This window comes from Clinocottus analis, unplaced genomic scaffold, assembly GCF_023055335.1.
Source record: "Clinocottus analis isolate CAN_PGR_092001 unplaced genomic scaffold, fCliAna1.0.p SCAF_2, whole genome shotgun sequence".
Taxonomy (NCBI): Eukaryota; Metazoa; Chordata; class Actinopteri; order Perciformes; family Cottidae; genus Clinocottus; species Clinocottus analis.
Window position 1 is genome coordinate 1,724,932 of NW_027175931.1, and position 21,157 is coordinate 1,746,088.

The 21,157-nt window shown below is 42.1% G+C and overlaps 3 protein-coding genes and 1 long non-coding RNA gene across 7 annotated transcripts; 2 read left to right on the forward strand and 2 right to left on the reverse strand.

Moving 5' to 3' along the window:
* Positions 1–781: 781 nt before the first annotated feature.
* LOC137791156 (inositol polyphosphate 5-phosphatase K-like) lies at positions 782–10,848 on the forward strand. Of its 2 annotated transcripts, XM_068585904.1 has the most exons (14): positions 782–912; positions 1,095–1,167; positions 3,372–3,476; positions 3,871–3,979; positions 4,109–4,225; positions 4,864–5,039; positions 5,695–5,806; positions 5,898–6,007; positions 6,292–6,318; positions 6,768–6,954; positions 7,070–7,207; positions 8,006–8,089; positions 8,181–8,285; positions 8,361–10,848. In XM_068585904.1, exons 2-14 carry the CDS (start codon positions 1,109–1,111, stop codon positions 8,454–8,456), a joined length of 1,425 nt encoding a protein of 474 aa, XP_068442005.1. In that variant the 5' UTR covers positions 782–912; positions 1,095–1,108; the 3' UTR covers positions 8,457–10,848. The 2 variants fall into 2 exon arrangements, with proteins under 2 accessions (XP_068442005.1, XP_068442006.1); XM_068585905.1 differs by lacking the exon at positions 6,292–6,318.
* A 77-nt stretch (positions 10,849–10,925) lies between these two features.
* On the reverse strand, positions 10,926–15,162 carry xaf1 (XIAP associated factor 1). Of its 2 annotated transcripts, XM_068585429.1 has the most exons (8): positions 15,082–15,162; positions 14,471–14,530; positions 13,568–13,703; positions 13,452–13,508; positions 12,615–12,864; positions 12,459–12,526; positions 11,596–11,817; positions 10,926–11,502 (listed from the first exon to the last, which is right to left on the reverse strand). In XM_068585429.1, exons 2-8 carry the CDS (start codon positions 14,506–14,508, stop codon positions 11,470–11,472), a joined length of 804 nt encoding a protein of 267 aa, XP_068441530.1. In that variant the 5' UTR covers positions 14,509–14,530; positions 15,082–15,162; the 3' UTR covers positions 10,926–11,469. The 2 variants fall into 2 exon arrangements, with proteins under 2 accessions (XP_068441530.1, XP_068441529.1); XM_068585428.1 differs by lacking the exon at positions 15,082–15,162 and having other exon boundaries at positions 14,471–14,586.
* A 315-nt stretch (positions 15,163–15,477) lies between these two features.
* On the forward strand, positions 15,478–20,314 carry LOC137790430 (zinc finger protein OZF-like). 2 transcript variants are annotated; one of them, XM_068584667.1, is made up of 4 exons: positions 15,478–15,504; positions 16,048–16,153; positions 17,646–17,752; positions 18,565–20,314. In XM_068584667.1, the coding sequence occupies exons 3-4, from the start codon at positions 17,683–17,685 to the stop codon at positions 19,818–19,820; spliced, it is 1,326 nt and encodes a 441-aa protein (XP_068440768.1). In that variant the 5' UTR covers positions 15,478–15,504; positions 16,048–16,153; positions 17,646–17,682; the 3' UTR covers positions 19,821–20,314. The 2 variants fall into 2 exon arrangements, with proteins under 2 accessions (XP_068440768.1, XP_068440767.1); XM_068584666.1 differs by lacking the exons at positions 15,478–15,504; positions 16,048–16,153 and having other exon boundaries at positions 17,455–17,752.
* LOC137790920 (uncharacterized) lies at positions 16,489–17,407 on the reverse strand. The gene is made up of 3 exons (XR_011077965.1): positions 17,178–17,407; positions 16,913–17,028; positions 16,489–16,833 (listed from the first exon to the last, which is right to left on the reverse strand). It is a non-coding gene; the product is annotated as an uncharacterized lncRNA (long non-coding RNA).
* Positions 20,315–21,157: the final 843 nt, after the last annotated feature.

The window sequence follows — 21,157 nt, forward strand, 5'->3', positions numbered from 1 at the left end:
AAGTTAGCGTCATTCTTGTTCCCATGACAACAAGTCAAGATTTTTTTCCCCACTGGAGTTTGGATTATGTTCGTTAATAACCTCTGAGGCAAACTAACGCTTATGATACTTCCGTGTTTTGTTTGGCGAGATAATGTTCAGAGATATAATAACACATGATTATTAAAGCCTAAATACTTTCGCCTGAAGTAAAACGATAACGTTTGGCTTTAACGCGCTAAACGAACTACACCTCGGTCGCACGAGCGCGAAGGCACAATGCGGAAGCTGTTGCGGCTTGATGACGTATTGTAGTCTCATTTATACACGTAAAAGCTTCCAAAATCACAACATAAATATATATATATTTACGGGCGTGTTTTATATTTATATAATATAGAATACTTCTCAAACAACACTTTATTGTTTTGGGCATTTCATTAAAAAAAATGTTGACTTCAAATCGAGTGAACGGAAGTGCAACAATAAAACGTATACTTATTTCTGTTTTTAAGCGATGAATATATACACATTTTATTATATAACATTTATAACAATTTACTTTTTTGTTGTATTATTTCACCACAACAATAAAAAAGTTACGCTTGAATCCTTCAGAATAAAATGTGTTGGATCCTTAATCTTTCGTACTGCACAGACTATAAAATGTAAAGTTACTCTCTTGACTTCCTTTTGAATTAATAAAGTAATTAATTTACTTGAGCTGGCAAATATTGCGCAGCACGCAATATAGTCGATAAGGACGCTTCCTTTCCACTTTTATTTTGAAGGCAGATAAACTGTTTCCGGACAAGGGGCGGCAACAACTGCACTAGCGTCTGTTCTGTCAGGTTTCGGTGTGTTTACTGTTACTGTATTGTTTTCCAGTAGTTATATAAACAACGAAAACAAGTACAACCAAAAGTACTCCAGGTAACAGTATTATAATATACATATTATCTGCTCATACGAGCTGGTGCCTCGAGTGTGAAGTGTTGAATGATAACAATTGAACTAATATCGCATTATTTAGCTAGCTGTGTGATGTACCTAGCTAGCTCGGTTGTTTAGAAACATGAAGTTAGCTTAACGTTGTGTGTGTTTACCTTTGTCAGGTGAGGAAGAGACGATGGAGGAGACGGAGCAGCTCAGTGGGAGGAAGCGAGACGACGAGGCAGACAGCTTCAGGTGGGATGAAGTAGTTTTATTAGTTAAATTAGGGACTTTGTGGTGGAAATATCTGCTGCAACCTGATTAGAAATGTTCCTTTAAAAGGTGACACAATATTTAGAAAATCTTACCTTTTTATTTTCTGTTCAGAAACACATATTTGTAATAAATAACCAATCAGGAATGTCAAATTATCATGAATCACTCGGTGTCCTGCATAAATACAATAATCATATAGTGTGAGCTTGTTCTTATATATTATATTAATACAATAATCTGTTTATTGTCAAGGACGTTACAATTACAAGGAATATGACTTGAAGTAAGGTGCATAGCAATAAACAAAAAACACTGACATTTCATTTAAACATTTTGGAAACAAATAACAGCACGTCAAAACGAGTGTATTATTAAAGTGAAAAGTGTATTTTATTAGTCAAAAACGGTTTAAAAGCGATGATTTCCCTCGAGACGTAAACGTCGGCGTCACTGGGTTTTATTCATGAAATCAATTTCCACTTCTCGACCATAACCGTGAGCTAGGAAGGTTTTTCAAGTCACGTTTAAAGGTGTGTGTGTGTGTGTGTGTGTGTGTGTGTGTGTGTGCGTGCGTGCGTGCGTGCGTGTCCTCTCCAAAGAGCCATTTCCCCCTTTTTTCACACAAAAAAACGGGTCTGGAGCCACAAAAGCTATTTGATATCACAGCTTGTAAAGTTATGTATAGTCATATTATATGTACAACAACTATAGTTTGTTGTATTTATAAAATTATAGAACAAGAATAAAGATAATTCTTGACGTTGCATTGCTGTTTGACCTGTTCATAACTGTCAAACTCTAATGTGTCGGGCACATTGAGATGGACTTTGCTTCCTATCAATATTCGTGGATGACGTGGTCGAGTGTTTGTCCTTGAGCTGGTGGTCGGAGGTTCGATCCCCACGTGAGGTTTTCTACTTTAAAACTCATATCTTTTGCTATGTGAATGCTGAGTGTCAACACAACGCCAGACCCCGGCAACAGATAAATACTGACACAGCCATGAAGTAAATGAAATGAAGCGTCACATGGGAAGAAGCTGCTAGTGTGTCTTGTCCTTTCATCATCAAGTGGTTGGATTTGTCAGGGTTGATGGCGGCGAATTGACTCATGTGATGTGCGACGTGTGCATGGCGATCATAAAACCACGGATCGGATCACGGACCAGGAAAAGAGGAGCAGATATAACTTTCAGAGCTCCCTGATCGTGTTTGTTTTGCCGATGATGCTCACTGGTGATCCGTACTGGAGCCGTCAGATCTCTCGGTGGTTTGACTGGTCCTGAAGGCTCCGTGGTACATGTAATATCTCCCAGTCTATAAATCTGGCTGCATGGCAGCCGGTGGATTAAGTTTCCCAACAGAACCTAATGCGGCTTTGTGAAAACCAAACAATACGTTTCCCCCAAAAAGAGAAAGAATGGTTCAGCTCATGAAGCCGCTTTCCCAATTCTTCCACTTGGCCCGACGTCCAGACGCTTTACAATCAGATTAAACATTTTTCATTCTGTGAGCAAACTTCCCCACCGGATCGCGCAGAGCACAAAGATCCCTCGGGGGCCGAGACTTTCCTCATTCCGGCGGTTTCGATTCTACAGACGCGACCTAAAATTAAACGACGACCCGCGGCTCCATTAGATTTTGTTTTTGTCAAATTTGGGACCAGGATGGATGAACCCGGTGGTCCTCCGGGTCGCGTGCGCTCCGACAGCGTCTCCAGCGACGCCACGCAGTCGTCGTCGTCGTCCAGCCGGCCGCTGCTGCGCCACCGGCTCGGCCAGCTGATGGCGTGCGTGGACGACCTGGACCCCCGCGACGGGCTCCACGACCGCGTGGGCCGCGCGCTGGACGGAGCCCTCCTGGCATGCGGCCGCAGAGCGCACGGCAAGAGCAGGAGGGACAAGTTCAGGTGCTCGTCTTCCTCCTGTGGGGACCGAAGACTCTTTTCACTCTTCTGCCTGCCGGTTTCGCTTCTGTCTGAGACGGTCGACCTTTTCACAAATGAGGGAACGACAACGTCTCCCCCGATAGCTCGTCTGATGCCGCGTGTGGTTTTAGGATGTTCTAATGCACCGATGTTCTAATGCACCGATGTTCTAATGCACCGATGTTCTAATGCACCGATGTTCTAATGCAACGAATGCTCCCTTGTTATCTTTGTCGTCTTCGTCGTGTCTCCCGCAGGCTGCACATGGTGACCTGGAACGTGGCCACAGTGGATCCTCCAGATGACGTCTCGATGCTGCTGCACCTGAACGCCCCGAAGAGCCCGGATCTCTACGTCATCGGGTGGGTGGTGCAGGGAGATATATATCTATATCTACAGATATAGATATATATACAGTACGTGTGTTGTTGTGTACATGGAAAAACCAGAAATCCCCATAAACGATACGTAACAAGGTTCTAAAGGTTCAGTTGAATGTTATCGAAGTTATTTTATGTAAAGAGATTGATCACATGACGTGCAGCGATACGCACGGTGGAGATTAATAGACTAGAGCCGCTTTAATTCAAAGAATTCCAACTATTTAATCTGGCTTTTTTTCAACGATTTCATGTTCTGGGTTTCTCATATGAGGTGGTATTGTGTAGTTGCGTCATGAACGAAGGCAGATTAACAACTCTGGATGCACACACACACACACACACACACACACAGTGACTGGTGTTGACCCTGCAGGTTGCAGGAGGTGTACTCCGGCCCGCTGAGGTTCGTGTCGGACCGCGTGTTCGATGACTCGTGGAGCAAACTGCTCATGGACACGTTGGCACCGCGGAGCTACGTGAAGGTACGAGGCTGTGTGTTGAGCTGTGTGTACTTTGTGTGCGTCCTCAGCTTCCTGTAGAGCTGTGTGTACTTTGCGTGTGTCCTCAGCTTCTTGTTGAGCTGTGTGTGTGTACTTTGTGTGCGTCCTCAGGTGTCGTCCATCCGGATGCAGGGTCTGCTGCTGCTCTGCTTCTGCCAGATGCAGCACCTCCCCTTCATCAGAGACCTGCAGGCCCGCTACACACGCACCGGCATGTACGGGTACTGGGTGAGGACACACACACCCACACACACACACCTATACACACAGACACACACACACACACTTATACACACAGACACACACACAGACACACACACGCACATATACACAGACCTATACACACACACACACACACCTATACACACACACACACGCACACACACACACACACACACCGGCATGTACGGGTACTGTATGAGAACACACACATACACACGCGCACATATACACACGCATACACACGCATACACAGACACACAACTATATACACACACCCTTATACACACACACACACACACAAACAGACACACAAACACTCACACACGCACACACAGACACAAACAGACACACACTTATACAGACACACACACACACAGGACTCATTTTACTCAAAAGCATAAGAATGGAGTCAAAACTGTGCTTTCATTACCCAGAATGCAGCTGAACCTCTGGGCCCACACGGCTTCATAGAGCTCGTTACACACGTGTGTGTGTGTGTGTGTGTGTGTAGACTCAGTTCATCCTTTTAATTACAAACAACACAAACCCAACATCTGTGAGCAGAACCACAGAAGAAGAAGCAGAAGGACGCTTGTGAGTTCTCTGGTTTTGTGGCTTTGTTGAACTTCCTGTTTGTCTCCCAGGGCAACAAAGGGGGCGTGGCCGTCCGCCTGTCGTTCTACGGCCACATGCTGTGTTTCCTCAACTGCCACCTGGCGGCGCACATGGACTACGCCTCGCAGCGTGTGGACGAGTTCCAGAACATCCTGGACGCCACGGCCTTCGACTGCCCGACGGCGCCGAGGATCACCGACCACCGGTGAGTTTTAAATAAAGGTTTAGAGTCGGGTGAGGGGGCGGGGCTACACGGTGATTGACAGGTCTGTCCGCTCACGGTGTGTTTTCACTTCATGAACGTTCACTGTGACATTTAAACGTCTTATTGACTGTTTGCTCCTTGTTTACGTTCCCATTGAACACACATATGTATATTGTACTGTGATATAAATACATATATATATATATATATTTGAGCCATTATGAGTGGAAATTTATTTAATTATATGTATATATATTTTTATTTTGTATTATTGTATTGTGTATTATATGATGTATGTATTTAATTATATATACATCTATATAAAATTAAAAAAATGAAATATATTTATAAAAAAATATTTTATATAGAAAGCAAATAATACTATATTATGTATTATATTGTATTATATATTATTTAATTATATGTATGTGTATATATATATATGTATGTGTGTGTGTATGTGTATATATATATATATTTTTTTTAATTTTATTTATATATATATATATATATACGCACCTAAAATATCAATATTTATTTTCAATAATATATACATGAAATTGTATTATTTGCTATTAAAGTCTTTAGAAATAAATCCCCCCCTCCCTCTCTTTCTTCCCCCCCCCCCCCCCCCACCCCCTCCCCCTCCCTCCAGGTTGGTGTTCTGGTTTGGAGATCTTAACTTCAGGATTCAGGATCACGGGATGAACTTTGTCCGTTCCTGCATCACCGACCGGACCTACAAGCTGCTGTGGAGCAAAGACCAGGTACTGGAGCCGGGGGCCGGGGGCCCGAGTCCTCACGGGCCCGAGCTGTCTCTGACGGTGTGTGTGTGTGTGTGTGTGTGTGTGTCATCAGCTGACGTTGATGAGGAAGAAGGAGCAGATCCTGCAGGAGTTTGAGGAAGGGCCTCTGGACTTCCCGCCCACGTACAAGTTTGACCTCAACGCCGACACGTACGACAGCAGGTAACTGGATACGGGATTATACGGATTATATGGGTTATACGGGTCGTACAGGATTATACGTGATTGACAGGATTATACTTGTTATCTTGGCGGTTGTGACGACCTTAATTAGGATGTTTTTATTGTTTGTTTTTCCTTCTGCACTAAATGTAAAGTGACGTGCAATCATCAATTTATATAAATGTAATCTTATTTTGGAGGGTAATCTTATTTTGGAGGATTATCTTTTTGGACTTCCAGTATTTTGTCTCTTAAAGCCTTAATCTGTATTTATTTCATCCCAGGCTCTACAAGACGTGGTTTGGCTTTACGTAAGACTTCAAAACACATTTTAAATCCACAGCTTCTCATAATTTACCCCCTTTTTGTTTATTAATTCCCTCAATTTCAAATCAATTTTCAGCTTTTAACACGTTGCTTTAAGGATTAAACCTTCCGTTTTCTAATTCCACTGAATGAAGATCATCTTCACTTGTAACAGACGGCAAATTAAACTAACAAGAAATGCTTGTTCATTTCATGTGTGTTATAAGAGGAAAAAAAGGCGATTACTGTACAAATATTTTTTAACGTGCAAATTTTGAATTTAGTCTTTTTTCAGGGATGAATTATGTTTAATCTCATCAACCTGTTGCATCTTTTGAGGACGACATTAAAGGAGCAGAGACGAGTGAAAGTCTGTGTTTTATAAGGAATAACGTGAGAGTCAGACTGTCTCCGCCTCCTGAGTTAAGCCCCGCCTCCTCCGCTCTCTGTCCAGCGCTAAGAAGCGTAAACCCGCCTGGACCGACAGGATCCTGTGGCGGCTCCGCCACAACGCCCCGCCCCCCGAGGAAGAGGAGGAGGAGGAAGAGTACCCGCTGAGGGTCAGGCAGGAGTTGTACACCAGCAACATGGAGTACAGCTGCAGCGACCACAAGCCCGTCATCGGCGTCTTCACACTGGAGGTGAGCGGACGTGATGATGAGGGTTTGACACGTTACTTCCAGCCTCTCCGGGTTGTGACGCCGCGACTCGTCGTCCTAAATGTGACGTTCCCCTCGTTGTTCTCCGTCTGCGCAGCTGAGGAAGATGTGCGACGCCCCGCTGGTGAGTCTGCAGCCGGACGGCGACTGGAGCGCCGACATGGACGCCATGGTCCTCTACAGCTCGCTGCAGCCCATCAGCTCCAGTCCCTGGGACTGGATCGGCCTCTACAAGGTAGACAAGAACCCCCGTAGCGTAGCGTCTCTGTAGCGTAGCGTCTCTGTAGCGTAGCGTCTCCGTAGCGTAGCGTCTCCGTAGCGTAGCGTCTCCGTAGCGTAGCGGCTCCGTAGCGTAGCGGCTCCGTAGCGTAGCGGCTCCGTAGCGTAGCGGCTCCGTAGCGTAGCGGCTCCGTAGCGTAGCGGCTCCGTAGCGTAGCGGCTCCGTAGCACAACTCCATCCACAACTCAACTTGTAACTTTTCGGCTTGAGAGCGCAGGTTGTTTTTTTTAGAGCAATTTTTTTTGGACTTTTTTTTGTTGAGAAATTTCTTTTTTTTAGAGTAATTTTTTTTACACTTTTATTTTTTGTGATTTTTTTTTTTTTTTTTTTTTTTTAGACTATTTTTTACACATTTTTAGTACTGAGAGCGTTTTTGTTTTTTTGAGAGCATTAATGTTTTTTGCGTTATTTTGAGAGCAATTTTTTTTAGACTTTTTTTGAGAATTCTTTTTTTTTTAGACTTTTTTTGGAGATTTTTTTTTTTTTTAGGGCAATTTGTTTTTAAGATTATTTTTTTTAAGAGCGTTTTTTTTTAAGAACACATTTTTGTTCTAAAAGCGTTTTTGTTTTTTGTATTGTATTTATTTTTTTGAGAGCAAATTACTACGCAACTTCCGTTTCTCGCCTTCAAAATAAAAGCACCTCTTCTAAAAACAGGAAACCAGATACATGTTGCTTAGGACAGACACAACACATGCAACAAAAACAACGAAGTTGATTGTGTGTGTGTGTCTGTGTGTGTGTGTGTTGCAGGTTGGCTTCTCCAGCGTGTCAGACTACATCACCTACACGTGGGTCAAAGATGACGTCGTCTCCTCCAGTGGAGAAATCGTTCAGGTTCGTCTGATTTTGACACATCGTGTCGATTCCGATGAGAAGGGCGTGAACCAATCACAAGCTCTGTTTGTGTTTTGTTTGTTTTGTGTAGGTGTACGTCAGTAAGGAGGAGATCCCGGTGCGGGGAGGCGAGTGTGTGCTGTGCTACTACAGCGACGCGCTGCAGTGCATCGTGGGGATCAGCGAGGCGTTCAAGGTAATCGATCGTTCAATTCAAATGTTTGAAGTGACTCGCAGACATTTGCTTTGAGCTCCTGTTGGACTCCCGTAGGTGCACAGCTCCAAGGTGGCCGTCGAGGAAGGGTTGATGCCCGGGAACATCGACGCACTCGACAGAACCGCATCGAGGGAAGACCTCTGGGACTGATCCGACTGAGAGAAGTGGTTTTTCATTCCGGACCGTCTGAACCACGACAAGGCTTTTAGTTACCAACAGCCAACAGGAAGTGCTGCCTGTTCCACATCCTCATTGTTGAGTTACCACAACTTTTTAATTTATTTTTGTGAATGGTCTCTTGGGACACAGTTTCTGTGAGCGATCCTTCTTCAACGGACAGAAAACCTGAGAGCGAGCTTCCTCAACTGAATACTCAAGTTAGTTAGGCTTCAAAGCAGTTTATTCACTCTCTAATATATATTTTTTATATGTATATTGTTCTAAAAAAAGTGTCCTAAACTTGCATTCTCTCTCCTGACCACCAGGGGGCGACTCCTCTGGTTGTATAGAAGTCTATGCTTCATGTGTTAAAGCTGCATTCTCCCTCCTGACCACCAGGGGGCGACTCCTCCGGTTGTATAGAAGTCTATGCTTCATGTGTTAAAGCTGCATTCTCTCTCCTGACCACCAGGGGGCGACTCCTCTGGTTGTATAGAAGTCTATGCTTCATGTGTTAAAGCTGCATTCTCTCTCCTGACCACCAGGGGGCGACTCCTCTGGTTGTATAGAAGTCTATGCTTCAATGTAGTTGTATTTGGTTGTATAGAAGTCCATGAGAAAATGACTCCTCTCCTGATTAGAAATGTGATCATTTAGCCGATGACAGGAATCTCCTTGAGAGGAACAACTAAATGTTTTAACGCTGACACTCCGTTTGTGCGGAGGAAAATAAAATTAATTATATTATTAGATATTTATCTTCACCTGACGGCCTCAATTATGACCAGAAAAAAAGGGAATTTTGCAATTTGAACAACGCTCTTAGGTTTTTATTTTAGTTTTTTGCCGCAAAATGAGCAAATCACGACTAAACCAGAACGTTGATAGTTGTTCCAGATGTTCACCTCAGTCTCATTTAAAGGGCCAGCGTGCGGCTTTTTGGAGGGATCTATGATTTCAATGGCGTTGTTCTGGGATGGCGTCACCACAGTCTCGGAAAGGCTGGCGCGATCAAAGTATTTAGCTGGGTGCGGTCTGCAGCCTCGCCACTGGGGGTCGCCACACTCCACCACGCCGTCCCTTTTCTGAGACTCATCCCAATCTGACATTTTTATATTTCTTTGTTATGCAGTTTTTTGGAGAAATGTTGCGGCTATTCAGCCCAAATATTGAAGAGTTTTAGCAGTTCAGTGGAGCTTTGTGTGCTCGGTGGTCCTGCAGACACAAATATAAGTTAACGACTAGAATAATCCCTTTAAGGAAGGAAAGAGATGACAGTTGATTGTTTGAGAAAATATATTTTTTGTACTTATTATTGGCTAAAAATGTATTTTCTATTCTTGATCATGCAGGTAAATACTCGTCCTGCAGAACATTTATCGGCTCTAAAAGCCTTTCTGTGGCTCGTACGTGGAGACAATTATGTCTCTAGACCTTTTGTTCCTCGCTGTGTTTGAGTCGTTGTTGAAACCCCAAATTAATTCCAATACTTGTGTTTATTGTGTGTATTTGTTTAGCAAAGTCTTGAGAATTTTTCACTTTTAAAAGATGTTTTGTTCATAAATATAAACATCCAGCACGAGTGAATCAAAAATGCCTCCTCGAGAGCTCCATAGTTTTTAAAACAGTCTGGTTCGATGCCGTAGCAACAGCCCACGTGCTGACAAGACACCTTTTTTTTGAAAGATTAGGACCTAAAGAATCTGAATATACAACACAGATCACAATAAAACAAAAGCATTGGCTTGTCAGGAAGGAGTTTCAGTCAAAAAATGGCGTCGTTCGGTTCAAAATTGGACAAATGACTTACTTACATACAACCACGTGGTTGTTAATATTCATATTGTTCACAGGATCATCTGCATATTGTTGTGCACCAGCTGCATGAGGAAGATTTCCTCCTCACGGTATTTTAATGAACTCCAGTTTGTTCCTGAAGGATATCAAACATCACTTTTACCTTCTTCAGTCTTTGAGCAGCGGTTACTGAGGCCCGTTCGCAGCTCGCCGTTAACAAACAACAACAACAACGTGAATGAATTCCCTTTTGAAGACCACAAAGAGAAGTGTGCGTATGTCAAGGCGTCACTTTGTTGTTGCCGTACTGGTGGAGACATCGAGGGTTCATGAAGTGCCTTTGAAGGCGTCGTAGCGCTCGGCGTCGGCTACGATGTGACTCTTCATCACATCTTCATCACACGCCGTTAGATTGGCTCGCTGGAATCAATTACTAGCCAATTTGTGTGTTTTTATTTTCACTTTAATATATTTTAGTAAAAGAAAACTGCGCTATTTTCTGAAATATTAAATGCAATGTAAAGTACTGTAAGAGATTATACTCACAAAGTGAAGCTTTGTGCAAAGATTAAATGTGTCTCACTTCCTTTGTTGTGTGGTTTAATTCTTACCTTCTACCTAAGGACTTTAATTCAAAATAAAGAAAAGTGGACCGTGACGTTTCAACTGCACACGACAAAGTGGTCAAATGACAGAGATTATATTTTATACATTTGTTGTTTGTATATTTCAAAGAACATTTTTGTGCTCGAGTAGCTTGATAAACTCCTAATGTCAACTCCCTGTGAATATACACAGATACACATGTATGTACATGTGTATATACATTCATGTGGACTCCATATACAATGGAAATTAAACTTATTTATATGTATTTTTAAATGAATGCATGTCAGATTTGTTTTACATGCAAATCATTTTATTTTAATGTAAACTCAACTCATGAAAGTTGCTCAACACGACGATTCCGACTCAAAACATTAAAATCAGTTTTAAACTAAAGGAACATATATTGTTAACTAGCTTTGTTTGTATTTGTGTTAACTTAAGTTTTTATGATTTGATCAACTTTATTTCATCTCCACACAAACTAAAACTAAAGGTCAATAAAACAACAACATGTTTACCATCATTTAAACTTTAGAAAATAAACTGAAGGCCTGAAATTCTCAAAAACTCATCTGAAGCATCTCTCTTTTTCATCTCTCTACCTCAAGTTTATGACGAATCGGCACTTCACCTGAAAAAAACAGAGGAAACATCGTACAATTAGACTTAAAAATGAAAAATGAAGAAAAAAGGATGTATATATGTTTGAAGTCCCTCGTGCTACCTGGTGCCAGCGCAGTGTGGGCAGCGGCAGCGCCAGGTGGCAGTGCGGGCAGCTGCTGATCCGGTCCGGGTCGTCGGCCTCGGTTCCCCCGCGGCGGCCTGACAGCGAGCCGCTCTGCAAAACCCTGGACAGCCACGGGGTGGAGGAGGAGTCCTGCTGCTCCTCTTCCTCAGCCGCTTTCTCCTCTTCACATCTCAACCTGGTTGCCACGAGACACTCCAGCTGGTTTAGGAAAGATGTAAACAAAAATGGATTTTAAGCTTCCGGCGATTTTGGCGGAAGAGATTATTCTTCTGCTAAATTGAACACAATCGGTAAGTTTTACAGAGACACCAACTGGGGCGACTCCTCTGGTTGTATAGAAGTCTACGCTTCATGTGTTAAAGCTGCATTCTCTCTCCTGACCACCAGGGGGCGACTCCTCTGGTTGTATAGAAGTCTATGCTTCATGTGTTGAAGCTGCATTCTCTCTCCTGACCACCAGGGGGCGACTCCTCTGGTTGTATAGAAGTCTATATAAGTGACTCTACTTCTCTCTTGATGTATTCCCTCAGTAAACATTGTAAACATGAGTTTATGTCTCAATCTCTAGTTTCTAGTCTTCTTCTATACAGCATGATGTTCATTTAGTACATTATGGTCTGTTAGAGTCAAACAGACCATAATGTAGGGGGCGCTTTAGGGGTGGGGCTACAAGGTGATTGACAGGTCTCTACTAGAGACGTATACAGCGTCTCTACGTCGCTCCGCCTCGGTCTTAATATGGTCACTTCCTGTTTACTGGTTGCAAAAAACAACAACAACATCCAAGATGGCGAAGGTGAAATTGCGGCTTTTCGTGCTCCACAAAACCGCTTGTTTACCTCGTGTTCCTCGACGTCATCTGCCGGAAAAGACGCCAAACAGATGCAACAACTCGCCGTTGTTTTTGCTGCGGAAAAGAAAACAGACGCGTTCGTAGTTTAAGGAGAAGAACAAGAAGACGGTGAATAGCTGTGTTTGAGCCGAAGCGTCTTTACTCTTCGGCGGCAGTTTGCCGGCGGTTTGAGGAGGCGGAGCCGAGTCGCCGGTGGCGCCGCCAGCACCGCTGGCAGGTGAGCAGGCGGCTGCGGCGTGGCCGGGCCGGTCCCTCAGGGTGACGTAGCGGCCGCAGTCCCGGCAGAGTTCAGTGCGGCTCCCGCAGACCAGCTGGTGCTCGTCCAGGTCTTTGCGCGGCAGCTCCAGCTCGCAGTAGCAGCAGCTCTGCAGCCGCTCCTCACACTGGTCGGACTGGGAGGCGGAGTGGGAGGTCACGTTCACTGCCACGCCCAGTTACTGGGTCCAACTGAATAGTTTTGTATTCTGGCTCTTTGGCATGAAAGTGGAACTTAAATTATCAACTGTATGTTTTTTTAATTGTCAAGGAACCCTAGATATCCTCTCTTCGAGGCCACGTGCGCCACAATAGCTGGATCCTACATTTCCCATAATGCAACATGATCAAAAGAGGCATTTTATAGAGAGATATCCGGTGACAGAAAAAATATGAACGGTATTAAACAGCAAAAGAGCAATATTCTTTTCTTTTTTTTAATCTTGTAACGATGAATTACACGTGCAATTTAAAAGATGATTTTGAAAGTTAAAAAAGTTGTGGTTTGTAACGATTTGTCGTCGTGTCATTTGTTTTTGTTTGTAAAAAAGAACGGGCTACAAAGTAGCGACTTTCTCAACGTGCAAAAATGATCTTTTCCACTTTCTCGACTTTTAAACTTCACAAACATTGTGTGTCTAACGCGTGGCACGATCATACATGTTTTTTTCCCATAAAATAAAAGCGGTACCTAGTCCCTGTGCACCAATGGGAGCAGACTCACCTCGTGATCCACGAGGTGACGGCGCTCCATCTTCAAGTGACACTTGGAGCATCTCACCTGCAACAACAAGTATTTTAGACCTGCAGAGAACACACTCATCGTGTGTGTGTGTGTACCTCTGTGTGCTGTTCCTCCCTGTGTTGGTCCAGTTGCTCTCTGGGGACGGGTTCGTCGCAGTCGGGGCAGAGACACAGGAAGCGTCTGCAGTGTGTCTCGTGCAGAGAGAAGTTGGCCTCCGCAACGTCTTTGTGACTGAAAAGAGACGAGAGAGAGAACAAATCAAATGAAACACTACACGTGAGGGGGCGGAACCTAAATGAGTGATGTCATTAAGTAGTACATTAAGAAGTACAGTCATTTTCTCATAGACTTCTATACAACCAGGGGAGTCTCTTCCTGGTGGTCAGGAGAGAGAATGCAGCTTTAACACATGAAGCATAGACTTCTATACAACCAGAGGAGTCGCCCCCTGGTGGTCAGGAGAGAGAATGCAGCTTTAACACATGAAGCATAGACTTCTATACAACCAGAGGAGTCGCCCCCTGGTGGTCAGGAGAGAGAATGCAGCTTTAACACATGAAACATAGACTTCTATACAACCAGAGGAATCGACCCCTGGTGGTCAGTGGAGAGAATGCAGCTTTAACACATGAAGCATAGACTTCTATACAACCAAAGGGGTCTTGTTCCCTTTGACCTATAGTCATTTGCTGCTTTTAGAACCTTGAAGCTAATTATAGAAAGTGAAAGTAATGTTGTCTCTGTATCTCCTGACATAACCTCCCATTTAAAGAGCAATAAAAGAGTTCAGCTACACTCAATGTGTTCACTATTTATCCTCTGTGAAGCACCACTGCTCGCCAAAATACATATACTGAGCTTCATATTCATTATACAGCTAAATAAGATGGATTTTTAACCCCAACCACGTGTAAAAGACGCACATTGGTTCACGCCCTTCGGACAGTAAACTTTCTATTTGTCAAACGTTTTTATTTAAAGTCAGTTTAAAGTCTCACCACGTGCCGCAGCTGCGTGTCGCCTCCTCGTGCGCCATAGTGTCCGGTCGTAGTGATCCTCTGCAGCAGGAGGGGAAACGTCTGACCCGAGACTTTTCGTCTCAGTTTGGAAAAACAGAAACCGAAATCAAACTGCACCGGGACGTATCGTTATTGTGCAACCCTGACACCAGGTGGCTAATCTAAAAGTGAACGCTTATGTGGTTGTGTCAGTCCAGGAACCAGATCACACAATATTAATAGTTTTAAGGTCTAAAAAAGGCACAAGAAAGATTATTTCACACTGTTAAATACGTGATATTGCAAATAATATATGTTATATATATATATATATATATATATATATATATATATATATATATATATATATATATATATATATATATTATTATATATATATATATATATATATATATATATATATATATATATATATATATATTATAACGCCTATATATATATATATATATATATATATATATATATATATATATATATATATATATATATATATATATATATATATATATATATATATATATATATATATTTTATAACGCCTAGAAGGCATGACAGAATGGGAGAAAGCTGGTAATATGTTCATTAATTACCATAATCAACTCTTTTTGATGGACTGAGCTGCCAAAAAAGACTTTTTGTGCTTTGTTATCGGATTAATTAACTAACGCTAGTTGCCGAGTGCCATGTGATGCGTTCACGTGTATCATGTTCTTCATAAAACTCCTTAAAAACACTATCTCCTCCATAACGTGGTTAAACTCCGGTCATCTGCGTCCCTAAAATACATTTTAGTAACTTGAACGTCACAAAAAAGGACCTTTCATGTATATGTAGCCCACATCCTTATATTATACGCTATTATCGATTATACTGGAGGCTAACGTCTTGCTAAACGGTATCAGTAAAGTATTTTCGATCGTCTGTGAATGCAGCAGGAACAACAAGACTTGGACGGAAGGAAGTGCCTCGACGTGTCGCTATGGAGACGGAATCCGGAAGTAGAAACTGCTTTGGTGAGTTTTTTAATTTAACATTTTATCGTACTTTATTAAACTGTAAAACACAATACAGTTTCCTCCTTCAACTCGACGCCGCATTTAAGCGTTATTTAGCTCGTGTCGCGTGTTTCTCGTCTCGCGCACGAGAGACGAGACAAACTGCTGTGATTTGCATTTCCTGTTTATTCATAGAAATGGCGATACAAACAATTCAACATGTCAGCTGCTCGTTACTGCCATTTAAAGACATTTTACTGTAACTGTGAGAGTTTAAAAAGTAGTATGTGAGATAGTTAAGTGTTTAAACAGTTTATCAATTTAAGATATTTCAGGGTTTAAAGAGTGTATACACCACTGTTATGTACGGAAAAGATTAAAAGGTAACTTAAGATTGGAATAATGATAAACTATTTGTATACATTCAAGGGCATTTTTTAAGGTAACCCACCAAGTCTGCAATGAAATAAACGTAAAAGCTTTTCAAGACTTTTATTTTGAAAGTTACCAAGTATGCCATTAAAATCCACATTAAAGCGTCTCGGGGCTTTTGTTTTGAAGGTGACCCCGCACGCTGCAGCTGACCCGGATGCTCCTCCTTAAGCAACATGGCGGCTCCCGTCAGCAGCAGCAGCAGCGTCTCGTGGTTGTGTTGATAAAGTGTCAGGTAGGTCCTTCAGTCCTGATCCAGCAGAGTCTCTGTATGTCTGGATAAACCTTCTGAACGGACTTCTAGATAGTGATGGGACGATGATACCTCAAGGAGTGTATTGACACACTAAACAAACTGTGTCGCCACTGTATTGATACTGTGTTGGTCACCCAATAGTGACCCCTGCAGTAGTTATAAAATCATTGCAGGTAAAGAAAGTCCTTGTTCGTGTAAATGCTAAAACTGAGTTGGTATGTAAAATATAGCAAATTAGAGTAAAAATTCAGAGTTACAATTTTGTAACTTATGTGCACATTTGTCAACTTAACTGTTAAATCATATGAAATAAAAGACAAAAAAGTGATCAGTTCATGAATTTTTATTGAGAAACAAAAGTTTTTCGAGTGTCTTTGCTCCAAGGCGATTTCTCCTCTTACACACCAGCTCCCCAGCCTTGGAAAATACTCTTTCGCATGGTACAGACGATGATGGTGTGCAGAGAGTTTTAAGTGCAAGTTGATGAAGATGTGGGTATATGTTCTGGTTCCATTTCCAATATTGCAAAGGATCTTGGTTTCTGGGTGTGTTTGTTTGTGCCAGGTAGCGTTGGACTTCAATAATGGAGTCAGCTGTTGCGTTCCTCGTCTTCTGGGTCTCTGCAACCTCCATATCGAAAGTCTTCCAGAGATTGTGCCCTAAAAAAATAGTCAATCATTACTTCATTATCACATGATAAATCATATCACAAAGTGCCACAAAAATGTATTTTCATACCTGAACTGGGTTCTGACCCATGTGAAGAGCTAGGCTCTCCTTCTCTTGGGTCAGGCTCTTGGCTCCTCATTTCTTCTGCACATTCTGACCCTATCTCATGATTACGAGATCAGGATCTCATAATTACATGATGACATGAATAAAGCAACTGTAAGGCTCTTTAACTGACTATCATATGAATCACAGGTCATTCACTTGATAAACTGATAAAGTGATTGCAATGCGCCACCGTAAAAAATAGTATATAAAGGAGAAAAAGATTTACCTTGTTTGGCGTCACGAGATCAAAATTATTCCACACCGGGGAAAACTTCCTAGGACGATCCATGATCAAGCAAAACTCCATCCGACAAACCCACGACATGTTGATACAGTTTGTTTCCTGATAAACACACTTTGGCGCGGCACATCCAAACGACACAGTTCCTGTATCGGTCACGTGATTCTTTCTTAAAGCAATACACGCACCGATACGAGGTTTCCCTCTTGAGCTCTCGGCACAGTGCTGATGCACCAGTGTCGCTCGTCCCATCACTACTTCTAGACGTTCACCTCTGTTCCCGGATGTTGTTCCTCTGACTCATCTCCCGGTAGCCTACAACGATGCTGAAGTTAGCTTAGCACGCTAGTCCCAGTTTAACGGAGAGGAAACGGGGTTTGTGACGGAGTTTGTGAGGAGAAAACGTTTCTGTCGTTGTGTGAAAATGTCTAAAGTCCAAACGCTGTTTGAAAGAGCGATAGCAGAGTACGAGGAGGAACTTTCTAGATCAATGGAGGAGAACCAGCGACAACGGAGACTACTGGACGCTGTTTCCAACCCGGAAGTCCGGACACAAAGAGCAGCTTGGTTCTGTTTGTTTCTTCATCACTTTGAACTGATGCAGCCAGTTCTGGAGAAAGTATTCACATCATGTACTGAGGTAGAGTTACAGGTACTTTACTGAAGTATTCACATCATGTATTGAGGTAGAGTTACAGGTACTGTACTGAAGTATTCACATCACGTATTGAGGTAGAGTTACAGGTACTGTACTGAAGTATTCACATCACGTATTGAGGTAGAGTTACAGGTACTTTACTGAAGTATTCACATCACGTATTGAGGTAGAGTTACAGGTACTGTACTGAAGTATTCACATCACGTATTGAGGTAGAGTTACAGGTACTGTACTATTCACATCATATACTGAGGTAGTTATAGGTAATGAAGTATTTAAACATGTTCATAATTTTTACTACGATACATCTCAGTTACATATTGTAATTTTACTGTACTAATTCCAAGAGGTGAATGTTGTACTTTTTACTGAACTACATCTCAAAGGTGTATATATATATATATATATATATATATATATATATAGCTAGGTTGTAGGTAAGGTTTGGGCCGCCCCCCCTGCTCCTGGCGCGATTCTCGACTTGGGCGAACAGTCCCCAGTGCGCCTCAACTGCGTTGCGTCTCCAGGGCAGCGATCGGCCCACGTTAGAGGCATCAGGGGTCTGCAGAGATGTCGGCAGCAGCATCTTTTGTTTAGGGTTCATGCTTCTCTTATTTACAACTAATTCACTGTCTTTTCAGTGACATACCTCTTGAAATATATAGTTTAATAGGAGATTCATAAGACGTATAAATGTGTTGTTTTATTCAACAACAGATGTCCAGCAGCTGTTGGTGGTTAAAGAAGAGGTTCCCTCTAAGCAGCAGGACTGGAGCTCCAGTATTGACCAGGGGGATCTAGAGCCTCAACACATTAAAGAGGACCAGGAGGACCCAAAGCCCCCACACATTAAAGAGGAACAGGAGGAACTCTGGACCAGTCAGGGGGGAGAGCAGCTTAAACGGCTGGAAGAGGCTGGTCTCAAGTTCTTATTCACTCCTGTGAAGAGTGAAGATGATGACGAGGAAGCTCAGTCCTCACAGCTCCATCAAAGACAAACTGAACAGATGGAAACAGAAGCTGATGCAGAGAATTCTGGAGGATCAGAACCAGACAGGAGTTTGGATCCAGAAAGACCTCAAGGACCAGAGACTGTGGACTCGTCTGATCCTGAGACTGATGACAGTAGAGATTGGGAGGAGACTCAGGAACCTCAGTCAGATCTAAACCCTCTGCAAAACAATGAAGTGCCTGGAAGTGATGGGAAGCCATTTAAATGCTCGGTTTGTGACAAAACATTTAGATTCCGCAGTGTTCTAAAAACTCACATTAATAGCCACACAGGAGTGAAACCATTTAGTTGCTCAGTTTGTGGTCAATCATTTGCAGGAAAAGGACATCTGAACCGTCATTTAACTTGTCACACAGAAGAGCAACCATTTAGTTGTTCCATGTGTAGCAAAACATTTCAACAAAAGTGTTACTTGAAGACTCACATGACTATCCACACAGGAGAGAAACCATTTAGTTGCTCAGTTTGTGGTCAATCATTTTTACAGAAGCAAAACCTGAAAACTCACATTAATAGCCACACAGGAGAGAAACCATTTAGTTGCTCAGTTTGTGGTCAATCATTTTCACGAAAGCCAAACCTGAACACTCACATAAATAGCCACACAAGAGAAAAACTATTTTGCTGTTCAGTTTGTGGTAAAGAATTTTCAGACAGGCAATATCTTAAACGTCACTCAACTTGCCACACAAGAATAAAACCATTTAGTTGTTCCGTGTGTAGTAAAACTTTTGCAGGTAAAGGACGTCTGAACCGTCATTTAACGTGTCACACAGAAGAAAAACCATTTAGTTGTTCTATGTGTAGCAAAACATTTCGACAAAAGTCTCACCTAAAGACTCATATGACTATCCACACAGGAGAGAAACCATTTAGTTGCTCAGTTTGTGGTCAGTCATTTACACAGAAGCGATATATGAATCACCATTTAATTGGCCACACTAGAGAAACAAAGTAGTCTTGGTTATTTAAAAATAAATCTCAAGTGTATTTTTGAGCGTAGGAAATAAACACTGTCATTCACTTAAAAACTGTCCGACCCCAACATAAGTGTATTCAGCTGAGACTACTCGTCTCATCTCTTTGAGGTTCAGGGGTTCTGTCCTTCGATTGAGGACGTGATTATTTTACCTTTTCTTGACCGAACTTTCTCTCTTTGATTCACTACTATTGTAACAACTGTTTTAGTAATCTGTTCTAATTGTTTTCATGGTGGATCTCAAACAGTTGGAAAGTTCAGCCAATGTTTCCACCAAAATGACTTCAGTTCAGTGTTGTACTTCCATATTTGTCCCAATGATTAAGCTGTTACTATGTGAAATGTAAATGAATTGCCTTCATTCATGAAGTGTATCATGCACTTATATGATTTTTACCCTGTTACATCCAATCCACCCTGTTATCTAAGGTTTTTTCATTATAATTGAATGAAATAAACACATATTAAGCATATCTTGGTGCTTACTTACAGGCTATGAATTGGGAAAATGAAATAAATCAAAAATAGATTAGATTTCCATTGAAATTCATCTTGATTCTACAATAAATGTAGAATCAATCAGAGTTAACCTCACTTCATATCTTTATTCAATTAATAAAATAAATAAAAAGCGTTAGAATTCTGGGGCTGTTTGATTGCAGGTCCTGGTAATACAGACAGTTGGGCTATGTTTTACTAAGTTATTAATAACAATAATTAAAATGTCAACATTTTAAATGAAGCTTGAATGAACCCTAGCAGCCCTCAAATGTGTGCTTGCATCTTAAAACCAACAGAATATGTGAAAATGAAGCATCATATCATACATAAAGGGTCATATCGTCGGCAAATTGACGTATTTTCCATCAACCACAATTTTGTCATTCGCTCCAAAAAAAACACACTCCTTCAAAGTAGACCGAGATATGTGACGTCTCCCTTGAAATAGCACGTCACCGACTGCATGAGCTGTCCCTCAGAGTCTGACTCAAACACTGTGTGTGTGTTTGTGTGTGTGTTCATGAGTGTGTGTTTGTGTGTGTGAGTGTAGACATGGTCATTCGTGTGACACAAAGTTAGGCAACGCACGTCTCACCCAGGTCTGAAAGTACTTAGTCGTGTGTGTGTGTGTGTGTGTGTGTGAGAGGCTTCATTAAGTCACACACAATCCTTCTCTCTAATGGCGAACAAAAGCAAGTGTCAGAGGGCGTGGCTTTCTACCAGCCAAACACACACCTGTCTAATGAGTGACATTTACACTGAGCCCATGTAGCATGGCACATGGAGTGCAGACAGCGGAGACGAACGCCATGTTG

Coding starts and splice junctions, on each gene's coding strand:
- LOC137790430 (XM_068584666.1), top strand. CDS start 17,617: ATGTCTAAAGTCCAAACGCTGTTTGAAAGAGCGATAGCAGAGTACGAG. Junction 17,753..18,564: donor GGAAGTCCGGACACAAAGAG/CAGCTTGGTTCT, acceptor TTTATTCAACAA/CAGATGTCCAGCAGCTGTTG.
- xaf1 (XM_068585429.1), bottom strand. CDS start 14,508: ATGGCGCACGAGGAGGCGACACGCAGCTGCGGCACGTG. Junction 12,865..13,451: donor GTCACCTCGTGGATCACGAG/GTGAGTCTGCTC, acceptor TCCGCCTCCCAG/TCCGACCAGTGTGAGGAGCG. Junction 11,818..12,458: donor ATGACGTCGAGGAACACGAG/GTAAACAAGCGG, acceptor TTCCTAAACCAG/CTGGAGTGTCTCGTGGCAAC.
- LOC137791156 (XM_068585904.1), top strand. CDS start 1,109: ATGGAGGAGACGGAGCAGCTCAGTGGGAGGAAGCGAGACGACGAGGCA. Junction 1,168..3,371: donor GACGAGGCAGACAGCTTCAG/GTGGGATGAAGT, acceptor TGTCTCCCGCAG/GCTGCACATGGTGACCTGGA. Junction 8,286..8,360: donor GGATCAGCGAGGCGTTCAAG/GTAATCGATCGT, acceptor GGACTCCCGTAG/GTGCACAGCTCCAAGGTGGC.